The sequence below is a fragment of the Macaca thibetana genome, chromosome 2 (assembly GCF_024542745.1).
Source record: "Macaca thibetana thibetana isolate TM-01 chromosome 2, ASM2454274v1, whole genome shotgun sequence".
Classification (NCBI taxonomy): Eukaryota; Metazoa; Chordata; class Mammalia; order Primates; family Cercopithecidae; genus Macaca; species Macaca thibetana.
In genome coordinates, this window is record NC_065579.1 from 171,896,394 (window position 1) to 171,914,382 (window position 17,989).

General features: G+C 37.1%; 1 protein-coding gene across 1 annotated transcript in view; it reads right to left on the minus strand.

Moving 5' to 3' along the window:
- The window catches only part of ZPLD1 (zona pellucida like domain containing 1), a 60,678-nt gene that overhangs the window by 22,524 nt on the left and 20,165 nt on the right, over positions 1-17,989 (minus strand). The window contains exons 3-4 of the mRNA XM_050778949.1: positions 3,817-4,037; positions 555-736 (exon numbers count right to left, since the gene is read on the minus strand). Coding sequence (XP_050634906.1) covers positions 555-736; positions 3,817-4,037 — 403 coding nt within the window. The remainder of the gene's footprint in view (positions 1-554; positions 737-3,816; positions 4,038-17,989) is intronic.

Genomic DNA, 17,989 nt, shown 5'->3' on the forward strand with positions numbered 1-17,989 from the left:
ACACCCTCAGTCCATATTTGGAGCTCCTTGACTATATGCCATGCCATGTTTCTGGGAGAATCATGAGCACCCATGCAAGTGACAGCTCAACAGAGGGATGGAGATCCCAGAATCTGGGTAGAAGAGCCCAGCAGTGAAAGCATATGGCCGAGACGGAAGCCAACCAAAATTCAGCAATGTAGTTACCAAATGTTATACAGGCTGGAAACACCACAGGGCCTTCAGGGCCATGAAACACCCAAGGCTCTTGGGCAAAGGGATTGAAGAGAACCCAAGGGAGACAACTGGCTAGTTTGATTCAGCTTAATTTGGGGGAAAAATGGTTTGGGTCTGTTATGGATCATAACAATTAGAGATAGGTAGATAGATAAATACATAGATAATGATAGATAAACAGATAGAGATAAATATATTAGACATAATATGCTTCCCATTACATTGTCTGAACTTAACTATTTTCAATAAATCCTACTATCTTTCTAAGTCCCTGAAAGATAAGAAACAACTGAAGCAAAAATGCCATATGAGAAAGCAGGAATAAAATGCAAACTTACGAAGCAAGCTGGGTATTATTAACCAGGTATTCCAATGGATAGCTACAACTAAATTTGTAAAGAAGCCCAGGTAGATAGCTGATGATTGTTGGTGGGTCTGGAGTATCAATATATCCTGAAATATTTCCTATTTGCACTGAAGTTGCATTTCCATAAGCACTGACTCCAGGAATTGTGGATACCTGTTAGAATGTTAGATTAGTTTAATGATTAAATGGCTATATATACGTCTAGGCACTTCATATGCAAAATAAAACATTAAGCAAGATCAACTATAAAATGAGAAGGTTTTGAAATTGCAAGTTTATAAGTGAGAAATGCGATTTATAAGTGGCCTGTAAGTAAATGAAACTTTGTATTTACCAAAACACTTTACTCATCCTTTATAAAAAGAAAGAAGATTATAGGTTCAGACGGTTACAACAAGTAATCTGAAAACACTCATGGATGAAGCCAAAATTCTCTGGCATGGCTGGAAAAAAAAAAAAAAAAAAAAAAAAAAAAAAAAAACCCTGTTAATCTGAACCTTTTTCCCTGTTAGCTTCATATCTCCAGGCTCCAACTCTCAAAAATAATGCTGTCACTCTCCCTACTTTCCCGTGATGTATCCTACTCCTCCCCAGGATCTCACCTTCCCTAGGAAATTCCCCGGACTCCCCATATGCAGTGTTGATCTCCACCATATTTGTAGGCAGAGCAAGAGCAGCCTGCTCGCTGGGCAGTTCCCTCAGCCATCACCGACACTCTTTGTGGGCAGGGACCATCTTGTCTACCTTTGCAAAGTCAGCATAGCACAGCGACCAGCATCTTGGGCCCCACAAAGGATTTTCAAATAAATGAATGAAGGTCGTAAATTTTCTGAGGACTGATCTTCTCAGGGTCTTCCTGTCTAGTTCATAAGGATACTTATCTACTTCTAGGACAATAGTTTATAGGTGGGTTTTGGGGGTTCATGAACTTTCAGAAGTTATGTAAAAATGTTGTCCATGTGTATTTTCTTGGGTCTGCTTGGCCTTCGTTGAATTCTCCAGTCTTACTAAAATTTAAGATCCACCATTTTAGGAATAATCAATAATTTTTTGACCTTCGTAATACCAGAGAGTTATTCGACCTTGTCAAATACAAGAGGGCATTCATTAGATATTTTAGCAGATACTACTTTATTACTAAGATCTGTGATAATTTTCAACAATAGAGTAAACTTTACGCATGAACCTAACAGCACATGGGTAAAGCTGTGGCAATTATCTAGTTAATTTATAAATGGGACAAGAATCTTTATGAATGAAAACATTATTATTCCAATGCAGAGACTTAGTAGCCTACTTAATTTTTTTCCCATGCAGGAACGATCTTAGAGCAGTTCCAAAGCTGATAGCACTTAAGGCAAAAATGAAAGATAAGCAAATCTTCCCCTCATCCCACTACTTGCTTGATTTGATAACTAAACACACCAATTCTGTCTATGAAAATAAAATACATACATATATATATATATATATATATATATATATATATAGCAATTTTTTTTTTTTTTCTGAGACAAAATCTCACTCTGTCACCCAGGCTGGAGTGCAGTCATGCAATCTCGGCTCACTGCAACCTCCACCTCTTGAGTTCAAGTGACTCTCCTGCCTCAGCCTCCCAAGTAGCTGGGATTAGAGGCACACGTCACCTGGCCCAGCTAATTTTTGTATTTTTAGCAGAGGTGGGGTTTCACCATGTTGGCCAGGCTAGTCCCAAACTCCTGACCTCAGGCGATCTGCCCACCTCGGCCCCCCAAAGTGCTGGGATTACAGGTATTAGCCACCATGCCCAGCCTGGCAATTTTTATAGCAGACTTATTCAGCTTTTTAAAAAGGTAAACAGCACACACATTGCACACTTTTCCTGGCGTTTCTCCTGAATCGTTTTCTAGGCAGCAGGGCAAGGTGACACATTCAGACAAGAAAGGGAAGGAAAGCCTTCAGGGCATGGTGGGAGACGGGGAAATGCTGCTCATCTCCACATAGGCTCTTTCCTTCCACACAGAACAGGAACTTGTAATAATCGACCTGCATCACTCCCCCTTAGGCCCACTTCATAACCTCTCTGCACACAACTCAGAGAGTTGAATAAACGTTTTTAATAAAAAGAGTCAACAATACTCAGGCTGCAGGCTTGGAAATGGTCATGGGCACAATATTCTAACTGCCCTCTGGGAAAAGATAAAGAAGATTCAAAGAAATCTATTTTCTCTGTCTTCCATCTCCCACCAAGTCTTAGAAACCCTGGCCTTGGAATAATCAATCCTTTCTCCTTAATACAAAATAATAACCTGCAAAGAGTAAAAGTCAATATCTCCTTCCCTGAGCTAAGTGATCAGGTTTATTGTGCTTCCTTTTTTATATTTGCAAATTCACCAATAAGATTATATTTAAATAAGCAAAATAAAAAATAGTACTAAGTGAATTTCAGTGTAACTATTTAACTAATACTCCCGTCAAATCACAATATATTCACTTCTACTAATTTTAATTCACTGGAGAGTCAATTCCTTATTCAACTCTATTTTTGGTGTTCCATGCATTAATAAATAAATGAATGCTACAAACTAGTATTTCTAATTCAGGGTGGAAATGTTTGAAGAGATGTTTCAATTTTCACAATGACTACAGAGAGTGTGCTACTGGGATTTCATGGTAAGACTGGATATGATAAACATTTTGAAATTCAAAGGACAGTCCCACACACTTAAGAATATTATACCAGAAATACTGACAGCCCCTTTTTACAAGGCACTCGTATCGATCATTCAATGGTAAGCATGAAAGAAGATTACAAGCTTCCCATTCTGTCTTTCATCTTTCTTTCCAAATGAGGTCACTGAAACAACAGGCCAAGTGGTTCACTGCCAGACTCACTGGAGCAAACATTGTTTGAATGGTCAGACACTTTCTTCTAAAGCCTGAGGAATATGGCTAATGCTAAACTGTAGAAACAGATCCATCAGTGTCACTCACACAAAAAAAAATGCTGCTTAGAGGGGCACAGCTGACCTCAGGCCCTTTGACTGCCCCACTGCTATAAACATAACCATTACTGGAAGATAGAATTGTGTATTTGGGAGTGCATGCCTCAAACAAGGCAAAGGAAAGTGATTTGTTCAATTTTATTATTTTTTTTTCTTAAGAGATAGATTGGGCTTCTTATTCTTTCACGAAATGGGGAGATTTTTTATTTATGACCCCAGACCTAGCACAAAATATCACACTAATCTTACCACCAAGTTGTTTCCACAGCCCTCCAAGGTGCTGAGATTGATGATAAAAATGACCACCGCTGGAAAGGTGTTGTTATTGATGAACCCTCTGCAGTGGGAGTCCCCGTGCCTTCCATTCAGTGCCAGATCTGTTTCCGAATAACCCGAGAAAAGTACCGTGCAAAAATTAATCTTCATCGTAATGGCCTGCACCCCACAATAGACACTGATGTCTCTTTCAGCTGAAATAAAAATATATAAAAACAAACGTAAGTCAGAAAAGCAGAAAGAATCGTAAATGCCATTAACATCCCACTGATATATTTATTCATCTCCTTTGTCTGTGTAACTCATTTTTATATTCGATACACCATAATCCAATGTGCCAGCTATGAAGTAGACAAGAAAAATAGCCTTTTATTTAGTTATTTAAGGAGAGATCTTTGAGTGTAGAGATTACGGTTCACCTCTGTTTCCTTGTGCTTGGTGTCCAGTGGATGTACATTAAGTGTTGATCAAGTATTGCCAAATGACCAGAGAATTGAGTGGAAACAAATCAGGTTACTGAGGAAATTCAGAACGAGAGCAACTGGATTATTCAGATCACTTGTCAAGAGTAGTGAAAATCACTACAAATGATGCATTTTCCCAAGTATAAGGAGAAAACTGTTGAAATCCACCCGAAACCCAATTGTCAAGCACTTTGGTATTTGGTAACCCATCTTACGGGTTGTATAAATAAAAGCCATCCATCAGAATTCAATTTTATTTTGCCTAAATTAAATCACACTAGAGAGAAAGGGAATGAAAAATAGTGTTGATATTATGAGCAAAAATGCACAGCTCACTATAAGAAAATTTTGCCAATGACTACGCATGCCTCAGTTAAAAAAAAAAAAAAATGACCTAAACATGGAAATGTAAAACACAACTTGCATGGTTCTCCATGACTCCGTGGGCTATCTGTGATGGGATCTAGCCCCTGTCTATAGAAGTGAGCACACACACACGGTCTTCATATCTCTTGTTAGTTATTTTTCTACTTGTAATGTAGAAAATGTATAAAGGAAATGGGGAGAGTGGCTGCTAGGTAATTCCCTAGAGGCAGATTATTTTACATTCCTCAGTTCTGGTAACTGCTATGGGTTGAATTATGTCCCCCCCAAAAAAAGATATGCTGCAGCCCTAACCCTCAGTACCTTAGGCTTTATTTGGGAAAAGGTTGTTGCAGATTAAATTAGGTAAGATGAGGTAATACTCGGGTAATTACTGAACCCGTAATTCAGTATGACTGGTGTCCTTATAAAATAAACATCCAGTGAAGAGACAGACACACAGGGAGAGACCATGTGAAGGCACAGGATTGGAATGATGCATCTACAAGCCCAGGCACACCCAAGGTTGCTGGCAAACCACTGGAAGCTAGGAGGAGACAAGAAAGGATTCTTCTCAGACTTTCAGAGGGAGCATGGCCCTGCCTGGATTTTGAACTTCTGGCATCCAGAACTGTGAGGTAAGAAATTGCTGTCTTTTAAATCACCCAGGACACAAGTTTCCGTTGTCTCAAATCACATTGTTTGTGGTACTTCGTTACAACAGCCCTAGAAAACTAAGAGAGTGACTTTACCATTTTTTATCACCCTGGTATACCAATTAGATAAAGAACCTGAAACAAGTATCAAGCTTTCAACGTGTAGAAACAAACAAAAACTGATTCTGCTTTTCAATGGGGAAATGACCTTGATTGTTCAAAAGAGGAAAACCAAACAAAATAACACATATTTTTGGTGAATGATGGTATGTTCACCTAAGCAGTATGTAAATTTCATTCAAGGTTTTTAGCATAGAATTAATTTGCTTAAATAATTCAGTCCTAATCTAACAGTAGAAATGTTCAATAGCATTATCTCTTTAGAGTGTTTATTCTATATACACACTGGGGTTTTTTTTCTAGCAAAGCAAGTCATATTTGGGGAATGTGAATAAGCAATATGGAAACGTCTTATGTTTTTTAATAAGTTTAAACTCATTAAAATTACCTATAAAGAAAGATGAAAAATCTTTTTCATGGCCAAAAACCAAAAGGCTAGGTGTTATAGGAAATTCTACACAGTATTTCCTTTGTTGGTGGAAAAATAATGAATTAATTATGAAGTATACTTCGCCAACCTAGCAAATTATAAACACCATTTAAAATTAAGGGGCTATCTCCATAGCCTTCAGCAACATTAACTATTTAAATGCAAAGATAATTTTTAAATGATAGTTTTTTCTAAAATAATACAGTTTATTTTAATAAATGTTGATGAGTACCTATGAAGTATGTCTTAAATCTACTGATTTTTCTCTATCTACATGCTATTCCTTTGCTCATGCCATCATTATCTCTCCCCTGGAATATTGTACTAGCTTCCTAACTGGTTCCTTTATTTCCAGTCTCAATGTCCTTCAATTAGTATAGCTGTTAATATATTAATCCAGTCATGTCATCCTCATGCTCAGATTTTCAACAGCTACCTTTTCCCATAGGCCAAAAGCCCAAATCTTGAACTAGGTGCTCAAGTCTCTCCATAATCTGTTACCTACCTACCTCTGCATGCTCCTCCCTCTCTCTCTCTTCTATCAACCTTGCTCCCTAAATTTGACTCTGAACATTTTTCATATCTTTAAAGATAGAAACCAGAAAAGTAGTTATCTCCTGGGGTGGAATTGCCTATAATAGGAGCACGAGAAAAATTGGAGAAAAGATAAAAATGTTCTCTATCTTGATTTGGGTGGAGGTTATATAAGTATATACATGTGCTAACATTTCAAGCAGTACCCTGAAGATTGGCACATCTTATTATATGTAAATTATTCCTCACCAAAGTACTGTGGGCATTTTTAAAAGCACAATACAGGAACGCACACAAAGTATGTGCATCAGTGCTCTTTCTTCTGTTTGGAATGCTCCACCTACCCCAAAGCTTTGCCGAAGTAACTCCTACTCATTCTTCAGGTTTCAAATTTTATTTACCCAAATACTTGACCTGATCCCAAGTCTAAGGTGTGCCACTCTGTTTTATGCTGTTTTGTTGACTTAGAATCGTATATGTATTTGTATGTTTTTCTTAATAAACTGTGAGTCCCAGAGGCAGAAAAGGTTTTATATTAACCAATGTATTCCATTGAGTAATTAGCTAATTAATCATAAAAGGTACTGGAGCAACAGAGTGCACTGAGGATTCAAAACATAGTGGTCATATTCCCAAGCACACGAGTCCTCTCTTATCTTCTAGGGATACATTCCAGGACTCCCAGTGGGTGCCTAAAAGCACAGATTATAATGAACCTTATATATAGTATGTTCTTTCCTATACATGCATACCTATGATAAAGTTGATTTTATAAATTAGGCACAGTAAGAAATTAACACTAATACTAATAATTATTATGAGTAAAGTATTATTAAGTAAAATGAGGATTACTTGAACACAGCAAAGCAACGCTGAGACAGTGAATCTGATAACCAAGATGGCTCCTAAGTGACTAGTAGATAGGTAGCAAATGTACCATGGATAAGCTGGACAAAGGAATGACTCACATCCTGGGCAGGATGGAGCTGAATAGCGTGAGATTTGTTTACACTACTCATAAGGGCACACAATTTAAAATGTATGAATTGTTTATTTATGGAATTTTCCACTTAATATTTTCTGAACACAGTTGACTGCAGTTAACTGAAACTATGGAAAATGAAACTGCAGATAAAGGGAACTCCTGTATATTACAGTCCCTTAGAGGAGACAGACACATTAGCGTGACAGAAAGATGGACAGAAAGATCACGCGGAGAGCTATGGAGTAGCATAGAATGCCAGCTTTGCCCAGACCAGCTGGTTAGGAATGGCCTCCTGGAGAAGAGGCATTAGCTCAGTCTTGAAGTATCAGTAGGAGTTAGCTGGATAGAGGAGTGAAAATTTTATAACACAGAGGGGACAAATGTGAATAAGGAAATATGCTCAGCCTGCCTGGGAACCAGGGAGTTCCCAACCATTTGTAATTAAAATGCAAAGGAGGAAATAGCAGGCAATGAGGACATGTGTTAGGCACAGGTGAGATCACAGGGAACCTTTACCTATAAAATGGCCTAAGATACCATCTACCTGAATGTCAAATCAAATCCTCAGCTGTGAGAGAGTTCACTACAAATTCACTTTCTGCTTGGTGAAATGGAACAAGTATCATTGCACTCCTTGATATACCATAAATATACCAAAGTGAATACCTATTCATGAATATGTCACGAAAAGAGAAGTATCATTCTTCTTAACATAAACCAACTAAAGACCAGTTTCCTCAGCTCTGTTTAAGGGTATTAATTAATGCTTAGAGTATCTGAACAAATGGCAAATGATTACTGTGACCAGATGTAGTGCTTTTTTCTGTTTTCTGCTTTATAACCAATTTGTAACTCCTGCAATGAGACTGAATTTGCTACAAGCTTATCCCGCTTTAAGATATGATGACACACTAAAGGCTTTTTGCAGTGTAAGAAAAGAGATCTGTCCAAGTCTTTCCTAACCCAGCTCTCTAAGGACTTTTCACTATTGTTCAGAGAAACACATTCTTTTCCTGGTTGTAGGTACTAGAGACATCCATTCAGCGCAACGCTACCATTTGTGAGGCTTTGAGGAGGAAAAAAGAAGGATACCTCAAGTTGCCAAAGGGCAATTTCTGCCAAAAGGAGAGAGAGGTTTTCAGTTACTGAATAACAGTTGCTCTCTTGCCCTCAACAGCTACATTTTTTAAGCCTTTTACTGTCCAATCCCTGGCCTGAATTATGATGTTCAAGACTACTAAACAACCTGATGAGTAGATATCTTTAGGGGTTTGATTTTTAATGTTTTATGTTTAAAGATACTAAGTATGTCAAATGGCAGGCCTGCAGACAGAGTTTATGTGCAGTTACATTGCCAAAATGCAATGTTTTTTCCCCTGATATTAATCAAGCTAAGCTTTTCATAGAAATTAGCAATAATTGAATACTCAATTGAACAGGGTAAAAATAGTGTTCTGTACTCTGTCGTCCATCTATCGGGCAATGGTTTTATCTATCTCAGATTTTCTAAAATTTTGCAAATTTTAAACATCCTGTCACGTTGTCAGCCACGTTTCTCTCCATGTATAAAATGTGTCCTGATTTGAGGTTCATAGAATATGGTTACCATATAAATGGAAGTCAAGAAGGTACAGATCTAGTTCTATATACATGAATAAGAATTCATTCAACTTTTTTACCCCCAATAAAGTTCTATTCCTAGAACATTTAATTACACCTTTTCTTTTACACACAATTACTGAAAATATATTTGCATTGTATTATTTACATATCTAATAATACATCTAACTTTGGTCTTGCTTTAAAAATTCTGTACTCAATTTGCTTAAATCTAACAGCATTCAATTGAGTCTAACGGTGAGGCTTTTGATAGACTGCATCATTTTCAGATCATCTCAATACTGTTGGAGCCTTCATTTCCCTTCACTAGCATCAGAATGCTTAATATTTTCCAGTTATTTTACAGAATAATGAGTACAGATTGATACAATTATTCAAATAATTTGCACATATATATTCTGCAATACAAAGATGGCAACACTCCAAAATTTGGCTGTAGGCTGGTAGTCAGCACTGTAGTGCAGTGACTCAAGATGTTCCTTCATCATTGGTCTGAAACAGTAAACATCTGCATGAAAAGAAATTCTGGAGGTCAGTGTATAGTGTAAAAGAAAAAAGATGTGGAGGCCGGGCGCGGTGGCTCATGCCTGTAATCCCAGCACTTAGGGAGGCCGAGATGGGTGGATCACGAAGTCAAGAGATCGAGACCATCCTGGCCAACATGGTGAAACCCCATCTCTACTAAAAATACAAAAATTAGCCAGGTGTGGTCGTGCATGCCTGTAATCTCAGCTACTTGGGAGGCTGAGGCACAAGAATGGCTTGAACCCAGGAGATGGAGGTTGCAGTGAGCCAAGATCGTGCCACTGCACTCCAACCTGATGACAGAGCTAGACTCTGCCTCAAAGGAAAAAAAAAAAAAAAAAAAAGATGGGATGCACAAGAATCAAACATGAAAAATCAGTGCCATCAATTTTCCACTAGTCTAGAGGCAATTGGTTTTATTTATTTTCAAGATCTAAACTACATGCCACTTCTTATCAGCAACGTGTTTCAGGAAAGGATTTATTGTGTACATATCACGTGCCACTCTCTGTGCTAGACTTTGAGAAAACAACATTAACAAACGACCCCGTTTCTTCAAGGAGCTTACTGAATAAAGAAGACAGAAGAAAAGTAAACAATTACAATACAGCCTGATATTGATACACTAGAGATTTGTAAACAACATTATAAACAACCTTGTCTTGGTAGCAAAGTGGTGTTTGAAAGGGATTGTTAGGAAGAAATAAAATAGTTCCATCTGGTTAGATTCTCTAAGGAAGTGATGGGAAGATTGAATGAAGAAAAAGGGATGTCACTGATGTGTAGGTTTCTAGCTTTGGTGAGTGGGTGGATTATGCCCTAAGATAAAAAAATTCAGGGAGAAAGATGATAAGCTCAGTTTTTGAGAGGCTGAGTTACTTAGGTGACATTCAAGCAGAAATGTACAGTAGGTAGTTCAAAATATGAGTCTAATATTTGGGGACAGAAAACAAGAAATACAAATTTGAGAATCACCAAATACTCAGTATATCAATAATAAACAATAGTGATAGCTGAAATTACCAATGAGAGTATTCAGATAAGAAGAGAAATAAACTTAAAACAGAAAAATAATTTCAAAGCTGACCTTTGATGAGCCTTTCTGTAATTTTCCCAATGGAGTGTAACCATCCTCTCATGGTCTATCCTATCTCACTTTAACTGTGGGTCTACTGTCTCACTTACATTCTATCTGAGAGTGGATATTTACTTTCCTATTAAAGTATAAACTAATAGTAGAGAGTTCTGGGTTTTCCTAGAGTGTGTCACAAATAGCAAATATTGATTAAAATACATTTATTTCAATGGTGTCTAAGTCTTTAATATCAAGTTCCAATATTTACAAACAAAATATGTGTACAGTTGATATGGGTTCATCTTGACTGTTCATCTATCTGTATTCTGCCAACTGCCTGAGATGATGCCTCTGTTTTCTGAGTGTTCAATGAACATCAAAATCCTTAATGTCTAACTTCAAATTGAGAAAAGGCAACTCATTAAATAATATAAAATTAATAGATTATTGCAAGTTATTTGTATTTTATCTCTTTAAGTGTTTTAGGCTTGGTGACTAGTTATCTTGCCTCATTAAAAACTGAATTTTTAACAGTGATAGGTTTGTTGATACCTATTACTATTAATAGCAAGCAAGTTTGCATGATGGCCAGCTGGGGCTAGTGTAAATACTGTGTGGTTTTGTAACAACATAAAGATAGCAGACCATCATGGGTACCATGTCCTAATCAGCACTTCTTATACTTTACTGTGCAGATGAACCACCAAAGAATCTTATAAAAATACAGATTCTGATTCAGTGGATCTGAGTTGGGGCTGAGTTTCTGCATTTCTTACAAGCTTCCAGGTGATCTTGATGTTACAACTTTTCAGTCAATTCAGGTGCTAAGTCACAGCTTTGTATTTTGACTGGACAGAAGATCACTCATAGGTGGATTTCACCTGGCAAGTTTAAGGCTCCTTCCAAATATCCATTTGTCTGATTTACATGCTTACAAGAGAGAAAAGTTTGGTTGTAAAAGGGACAGGAGGGAGAGTGATAAGAATCGTGAAGGGGCTAGAACTGCGTCTGACTCCCTTTCTCGTCTGAAGAACTGACTGGTTTTGAATCTCAATGAAAGAAGGCTCATAAAATGCTCTGTGAGGCTGAGTCTAAGTAAGCCTTCTTTAGTGCCGCAGTGGCAATGTGTGAAACAAAACTGGGAACAGGATCAGCCTCTTCTCTTACCCCCATCTCTGTCTCATTCTGTAAACCATAGCAGTTTAATACCCGGAGGAAGCAGAGCAGCCCACATGAAAAGGCAGCTATGCCAAGTGGGGCAGTGTTTCCATAAAAAGCATCTCTGGCAGTGGTGGTGCCTGCAGCACTGTGGTCAAGGAGTCCAGACCAAAGAACCTAAGTGGACCTTTCCTGAGCATGTGTGACATGCTGTCTTGGGGAATCGGAAGCAACTGGAGAGGATGGGGGTAGAGTGGCTAGTCCGCAGCGAGCAGGCAGGAGGGTCTGTACAGTTCAGATGCGGAGATTCCTGTGAATATCATCACATTCGTACTGATGCACTGGTTTGTATGTACTTAAAAGCAGTATTGGTTTAAAACTGATAGTATAAACAGCAATCTGTTCAATATAGTGGGAGGAACCTTTTCTGTATGCTGCAGAGTGCTTTGTGGCATGGTAGAAAATCTCACCTGAAAATAATTTACATTCTTGGCTCCAATAAATATTCCAATACTAATTTATACCATCTTCGTAGACCGTAACAATAATTTATATATCAGTTCTGCTTTTATCTCTAAAATGACAGTGGTGATATTTGGTACTACATGGGCTTACAAATTGCCTAGAGAACAGATGCTACATATGTTGTTTTAGCTCATTTTTGAAAGTTAAGATTTGCTCTTACCAAGTTTTTATATAAGATTGAGGTTTTGGTGCTAAAAGAGCTAGAAGTCCTAAAGGGGTATTGATATTTCATCTACACGAAATACCAACAGCTGATGAAGAACTTAAAGTGGATTAGGAATTCAAGTTTCCTCTGTCTATTGAACAGGTTTTGTGCCACCTCAGTTTTTCATCACAACATCTGTTTCTCGTTAGCAAATGCAAGCTGTTGTTTCCAGTGCTGCAGGAAATTCATACGCAGTCTGAGGCAAACTTTGCAGACTTATAATCACACTTGCTGCTCCACATTCTTTGGAACCAGAGAAGTTTGGTCATCTTTTTTCAGGCAGAAAAAAAAAAAAAGCAAATGGGTTTTATTTATAAAAACAGAAAATGTGAAAATTCGTGCAATAAAGAATGCTGTTATTAAAACATGGGAGAATATGGACCTTGAATCACTCAGTGAACTTGCGGATTGCTGTCTTCTCCACTGTACTTTATCATTGTAAATTAACCAGAATGCAATCAGCAATAGCCGCCTGGATTTGTTCTTCTGCCTCATCTGTTGTAGTAATTGCAGTCACAGGTGCAAAGTGGAAAGCAGGCATCCTCTTGACAACTTGGAGACCAAAGCACTATCAGTAAGTAGGAATAAAGGAGAATTGGCCTTTCCTTTCCACCCAGAGGACCAGAATATATTCCCTAGGATAATTATTCCACTGGCCTCTCTTACTTTGTCTTTGGGCACAGAGCAATGCCATGGTTAAGCAAAGCCTAACACAAAATTAGACAGTTCATTTTACCGAACTCACTCATGATTCTATTGATTAAATCATTGATTCTGAATTTTATCTCCTGTAGAACACTTGTGTTCATTGAATATTAAAATATTAAAAATATTACCAATAAAAAGATTTCCTTAGTCAAGCAGGTCTTGAAAAAACTAAGCAAATTCCCCTAACACATGACTTTTCAGATCCTTAAACATGGTAATTTCAATTGAGAATCTCCATACATACATCATTTTTAAAACTTACTATTCAGATTTCATTTTCAGACATCATTGTTTGATGGAAAGAATCCTAGTTTTATATCTCTATTAATTTTCAGATTTGCAATATTTAACAAATTTATATCCTCAGTTTTCCTACTGTAAAGGAAGGATTTAAAAAGATTTTGAAAGTTTGTTGTAAGAAATGAAAGAATTCTGTGAGGTACCTGGTACTCAAAACATGGAACTTATTGCTTGTTTCCTTATTAGTATTATTTACAACATAATATCAAATCACACGTTATGAAACACTGACTCATACTCAGTTTCCCATGACTACTTAGTTCACCTTAAGACAGTGTCAAGCCATAAACTTTCTTGTGCTATAAGCCCATTTTTCTACTTGGATGTGCCTTTATCATTGAAGATTTCTTTAGAGGCCAGAAAGTTTAGTCTAATCCTCATGTACTTCCAAAGAAAGGGCTGGCTTCAGAAAATACACACCAGTCACAAAGGCCAAGTGCATTCATCTGTATGTTTTACGTTAACCAAATAAAGTAGTTGAGTTTTATTCTAGAATCATCACAACTATAATTTTGGTGGTTCATGAGTCTGCTTTTGGCTGTAAGCTTGGATAACCAAGAGTTAACTACCTCTAAAAATTAAATGGCATTCCTTTAAATTTAAATGAATTAGACCATGGTGCAGTCTCTTGGCCCCAGGATAAATGCCATGGAAATTAAAGAAAATAGTTCTAATGTCATGAAACAGCAAAGGTCAGATAGCGTGAGATGATTACTCTCATCATTGTTAACATTGCTTTGCATTTAGATAGCCCCTTTCCTTTGCCAGACTCATTCTCATTCCATCCCATTGCTTAGGCTCTGAGCAGCTTGCGGAGCTCCTGATGACATCAAGGGTGATCGTGATGTGGAAGAGATACTGAGAGTCAAGAAGGCAGTAAGCAATTAATCTTTAGGCTTTATTTGCTCACTCTGATCTTCTTTTTGCAAACAACCTCCAAAAAAAATGGGTTAAATAATACCCATCTAAATATAAAGTCTCTCCTGGGACTTCAGCATTATTTGGATTTTATTAACATTTGTTTTATTAAAATGCAAATTTAATGTTTTTTAAATACAAATTTTAAAATTGTAACTCTGTGTGTGTGTGTGTGTGTGTGTGTGTGTGTGGGTGTGGGTGTATGTGCTTATGAATATATGTCTGGAAAGTTTGGGTGTTTGTTGCCTAAGCCAGATAATACCTAAAGTGCTAATATGTGTAAGAAGAAATACAAACACAAAACACAAATATAATCGAAAATAGAGGAAGACACTTCTCCCTCCCTTTTTCTGAGAGCATTTACTTTAGAAAACTTATAATTAGAAGTACTTTCTCCTCTCTTTGAAGTGTGTATTAATCCTTTTGAAAACTAGATAGGATTCTTGTAAGCTTTATGACCCAGGAATGGCTTTCTCAAGGATCTGAGAGCCATCTCTTTGAAATGTAAACATCAAGGGAGATGGTAGCCTTATGTCCCACTTTCTGCACTGGGGAAGGGAGCCTAATTTTGATGTGAGCCTTGCTCCAAATTGCAAAACTCCCTCCTGTCATAAAGATATGAGCAGTTAATTTTTCCTCTGGATGAAACAAATCAGCTAACACAGATGGTCACCCTACTTACCAGGTAAAGAGAGGATTCATATGCATCACAAATGGTCCTGTCAAGTCCTCTTACTTGAGGACTAGTTATTGTCCATATTGAAAACATATGTAATGAATTGTCTCTGCTTGGCTATATAAAATGGCAAGGTTTCTTTCTGTTTTTGTAATCTCTTACTGATTACTTGTCATGTGCATCATATTCTGGTTTAATGCTTATTTAATTATGAAAGTGTTTTTATGTCTCTACTACCCAGGCAGAGAGTATTTCTAGGTTGGGAGAAGATTTTGTTTTTAGTTATATTTCCCCAACAAATAATTGTGCTTTTCATTGGAATAATTGACTCAAGAAAATGATAGAATACACTATCAGTTGTTCTTCACCATAAAAGTACATTCGATTCATCTGCAGGGTTTAAGCTACAGATTCCCAAGACCACATTCAGAGATTCTAACATCACTTATTTGAGGTGAAACAGGTTGAGTCCCCACTTGAAACAACTAACCCATATGATTTTGATGCAGGTGGTCAGTAGATGCCATTGTACACAGACTTTTTAACATGATTTTTAAAACTTCACCATATGATAACTACTTCTTTTTCCTGTCTTAGTCATTTCATGGCTCTTTAACATGTCTTATTAACCTTTACAAGTATATAATTACCACACCAGTCAGATCTCTGCTGAGCAGTCTTTCTATTACATGGCCTTCTTATCCATCCATAACAGGGTCATGGCTTGACCACCCCGCCCAGGCCTCCAGTGACTCTGATGACAGGGAGTCACAGCCTCCCACTACACTGAGGGAGTGAACACAATTAGCATCTCTCACCTTCTCCAACTGTGTCTTTATCCCTCCTTCTCTTTTAAATCAAACAAACAACTACTACTTTTCCGAGATTAATTCCTTCATCTGTACCGTTGATCGCTTCGGTATTTTCTTTTCTCATTTCATCAATTATTCTTCATTAGTATTTCCATTTTTTGAATACTGTCCCTTTAATCATGTATGCTCAGGCCTCTATAGTCCCAGGAATTGATTTCAACTCCTGCCTTAGGTTGCTCCTTTCTTTTGTTTCAGTTCCTAGTTCAGGTTGCTCGTTTCTTTCTTTTTTTTTTTCCCAACCACAAAAGTTATCTAAATAGCAGTCTATTTTCATACTTTATATTTTCCTACTCTCTACTCATGGCTTATCCACTGCACAGGGAATCAACTCTCATACAGCCATCTTCAGTTTTGATCTCTCTTCTCAGACCCAGCTCCCTATTTCCTACTATTGAATAGAAAGAAACTGCCACTATATATTCTAAAAATGCCTCAAGCCCATTATTTCCAAACTCGAACTTCCTTTCTAACACATGCAAGTGTCCTGTGTTTTTCTTGTCTGTTAACAACATTAACATCCAGTTGTTCCAGTTAAAAAGATCCTCTAATCTTCTATTTCTCTCACTTCCCCAATCAATTCAATTCTTCTTATCTGCTGAGTCTACCACAAAAATCTCTCTTAATAACTGTCCCCTTGTAGTGCTTCCACTGCTACTGCCTTCAGGATATTTCTTTCTGCCTCTTGTCTATCCCAACTTGATTCTATCTTGCACACTTCTCCTAATGTCTCTTCCTAAAACAAAATATGACCACATCAAACCTTTAAAAGGTATGTTTAAAAAGACTCAATGACTCTTGATTGCATTCAAAATTAAGAGAAAACACTTTTATTACACTACATAACACACGTTCTCGCCAAAATAATTGTACTTGAATTTACTCAAACTTCTAGCTCTAATTGGTTTACAGGATAGACAGGGAAAGAGGACCCTGTTCAATGACACCTGAGAGTTGCAGTCGGCCAAATCCAGTGTCAGAACTCTACAAGACAAATGACCAAACTGCTCAAAGAGATAAATAGCATTTTGTAAAAGCAAAGGACAGAGAAGAACAGTTATAAAACAAAATGAAATAAAAGATATATCAACAAATACTCTGTGTGAAGATTTTAGAGGCAACTTGACTGAATTTAATGATATTAAGAAATTACTGTTGACTTTATTAGACGTATACGTAAAGGATAATGATTTTTAAGTTCTTTTCCATCACATACAAACACCAAAGCATGAATAATACATTTATTTTAAATATGTTAGAGATAGGAGTGGTAAGGACAAAGATCAAACAAAATTTATAAATCTTGATAATTGATAATGCTGGATAATCAATATGAATGATCTTTCTACTAACCTCTACTTTTATATATGTTTGAAATTTTCCATAATAACAAATGTAAAAGGAGCTCATTTTTGATATTAAAAGCCATTAACAACTCTGCCTTAGCATATTTTCCCCGAATTCCTTTAGTCATTCCCACCATGACCTTCACATTTTAGTAACAAACCAAGCACTTACATCCTACGTCCAAGTTCATGAAGACATTCAGACAATTTCTGATGTGTGCTCTGTTGCAGAAATCGCGCTTTATCTATGTAACTACCTACTGATTGCTCTATGCAGGTTTGCTGTTCCACAGCATGCTCCAAACACAGGAGGACTGGCAGGTTTTGAGAATGTAAACCATGGCCAAAGAGATTCCATTTGCATGGCAGACTTGGAAAAGTGTGTCTAATTATCTAATCTTTATTTTGTAAATGTTGAACTGTGGTTCCATTACTTTAGCTAATATAAAATGATGAATACTTAGGTAAAACGTTGAGTAACCTCTCATTGGGTGCAGGTTTTAGAAACCTGTGGGACATGCCCATCAATGTTGCCAAATCTCGTATTTGTCATGACATTGATGGGCTTCTGTGAAATTCATTCTGAAGCTCACTGTGTACTTTGGTGGTAATCATCATGTCATTGAAATAGCATTTTTTGGTATTGTACAATATTTCACAATCTTTTTC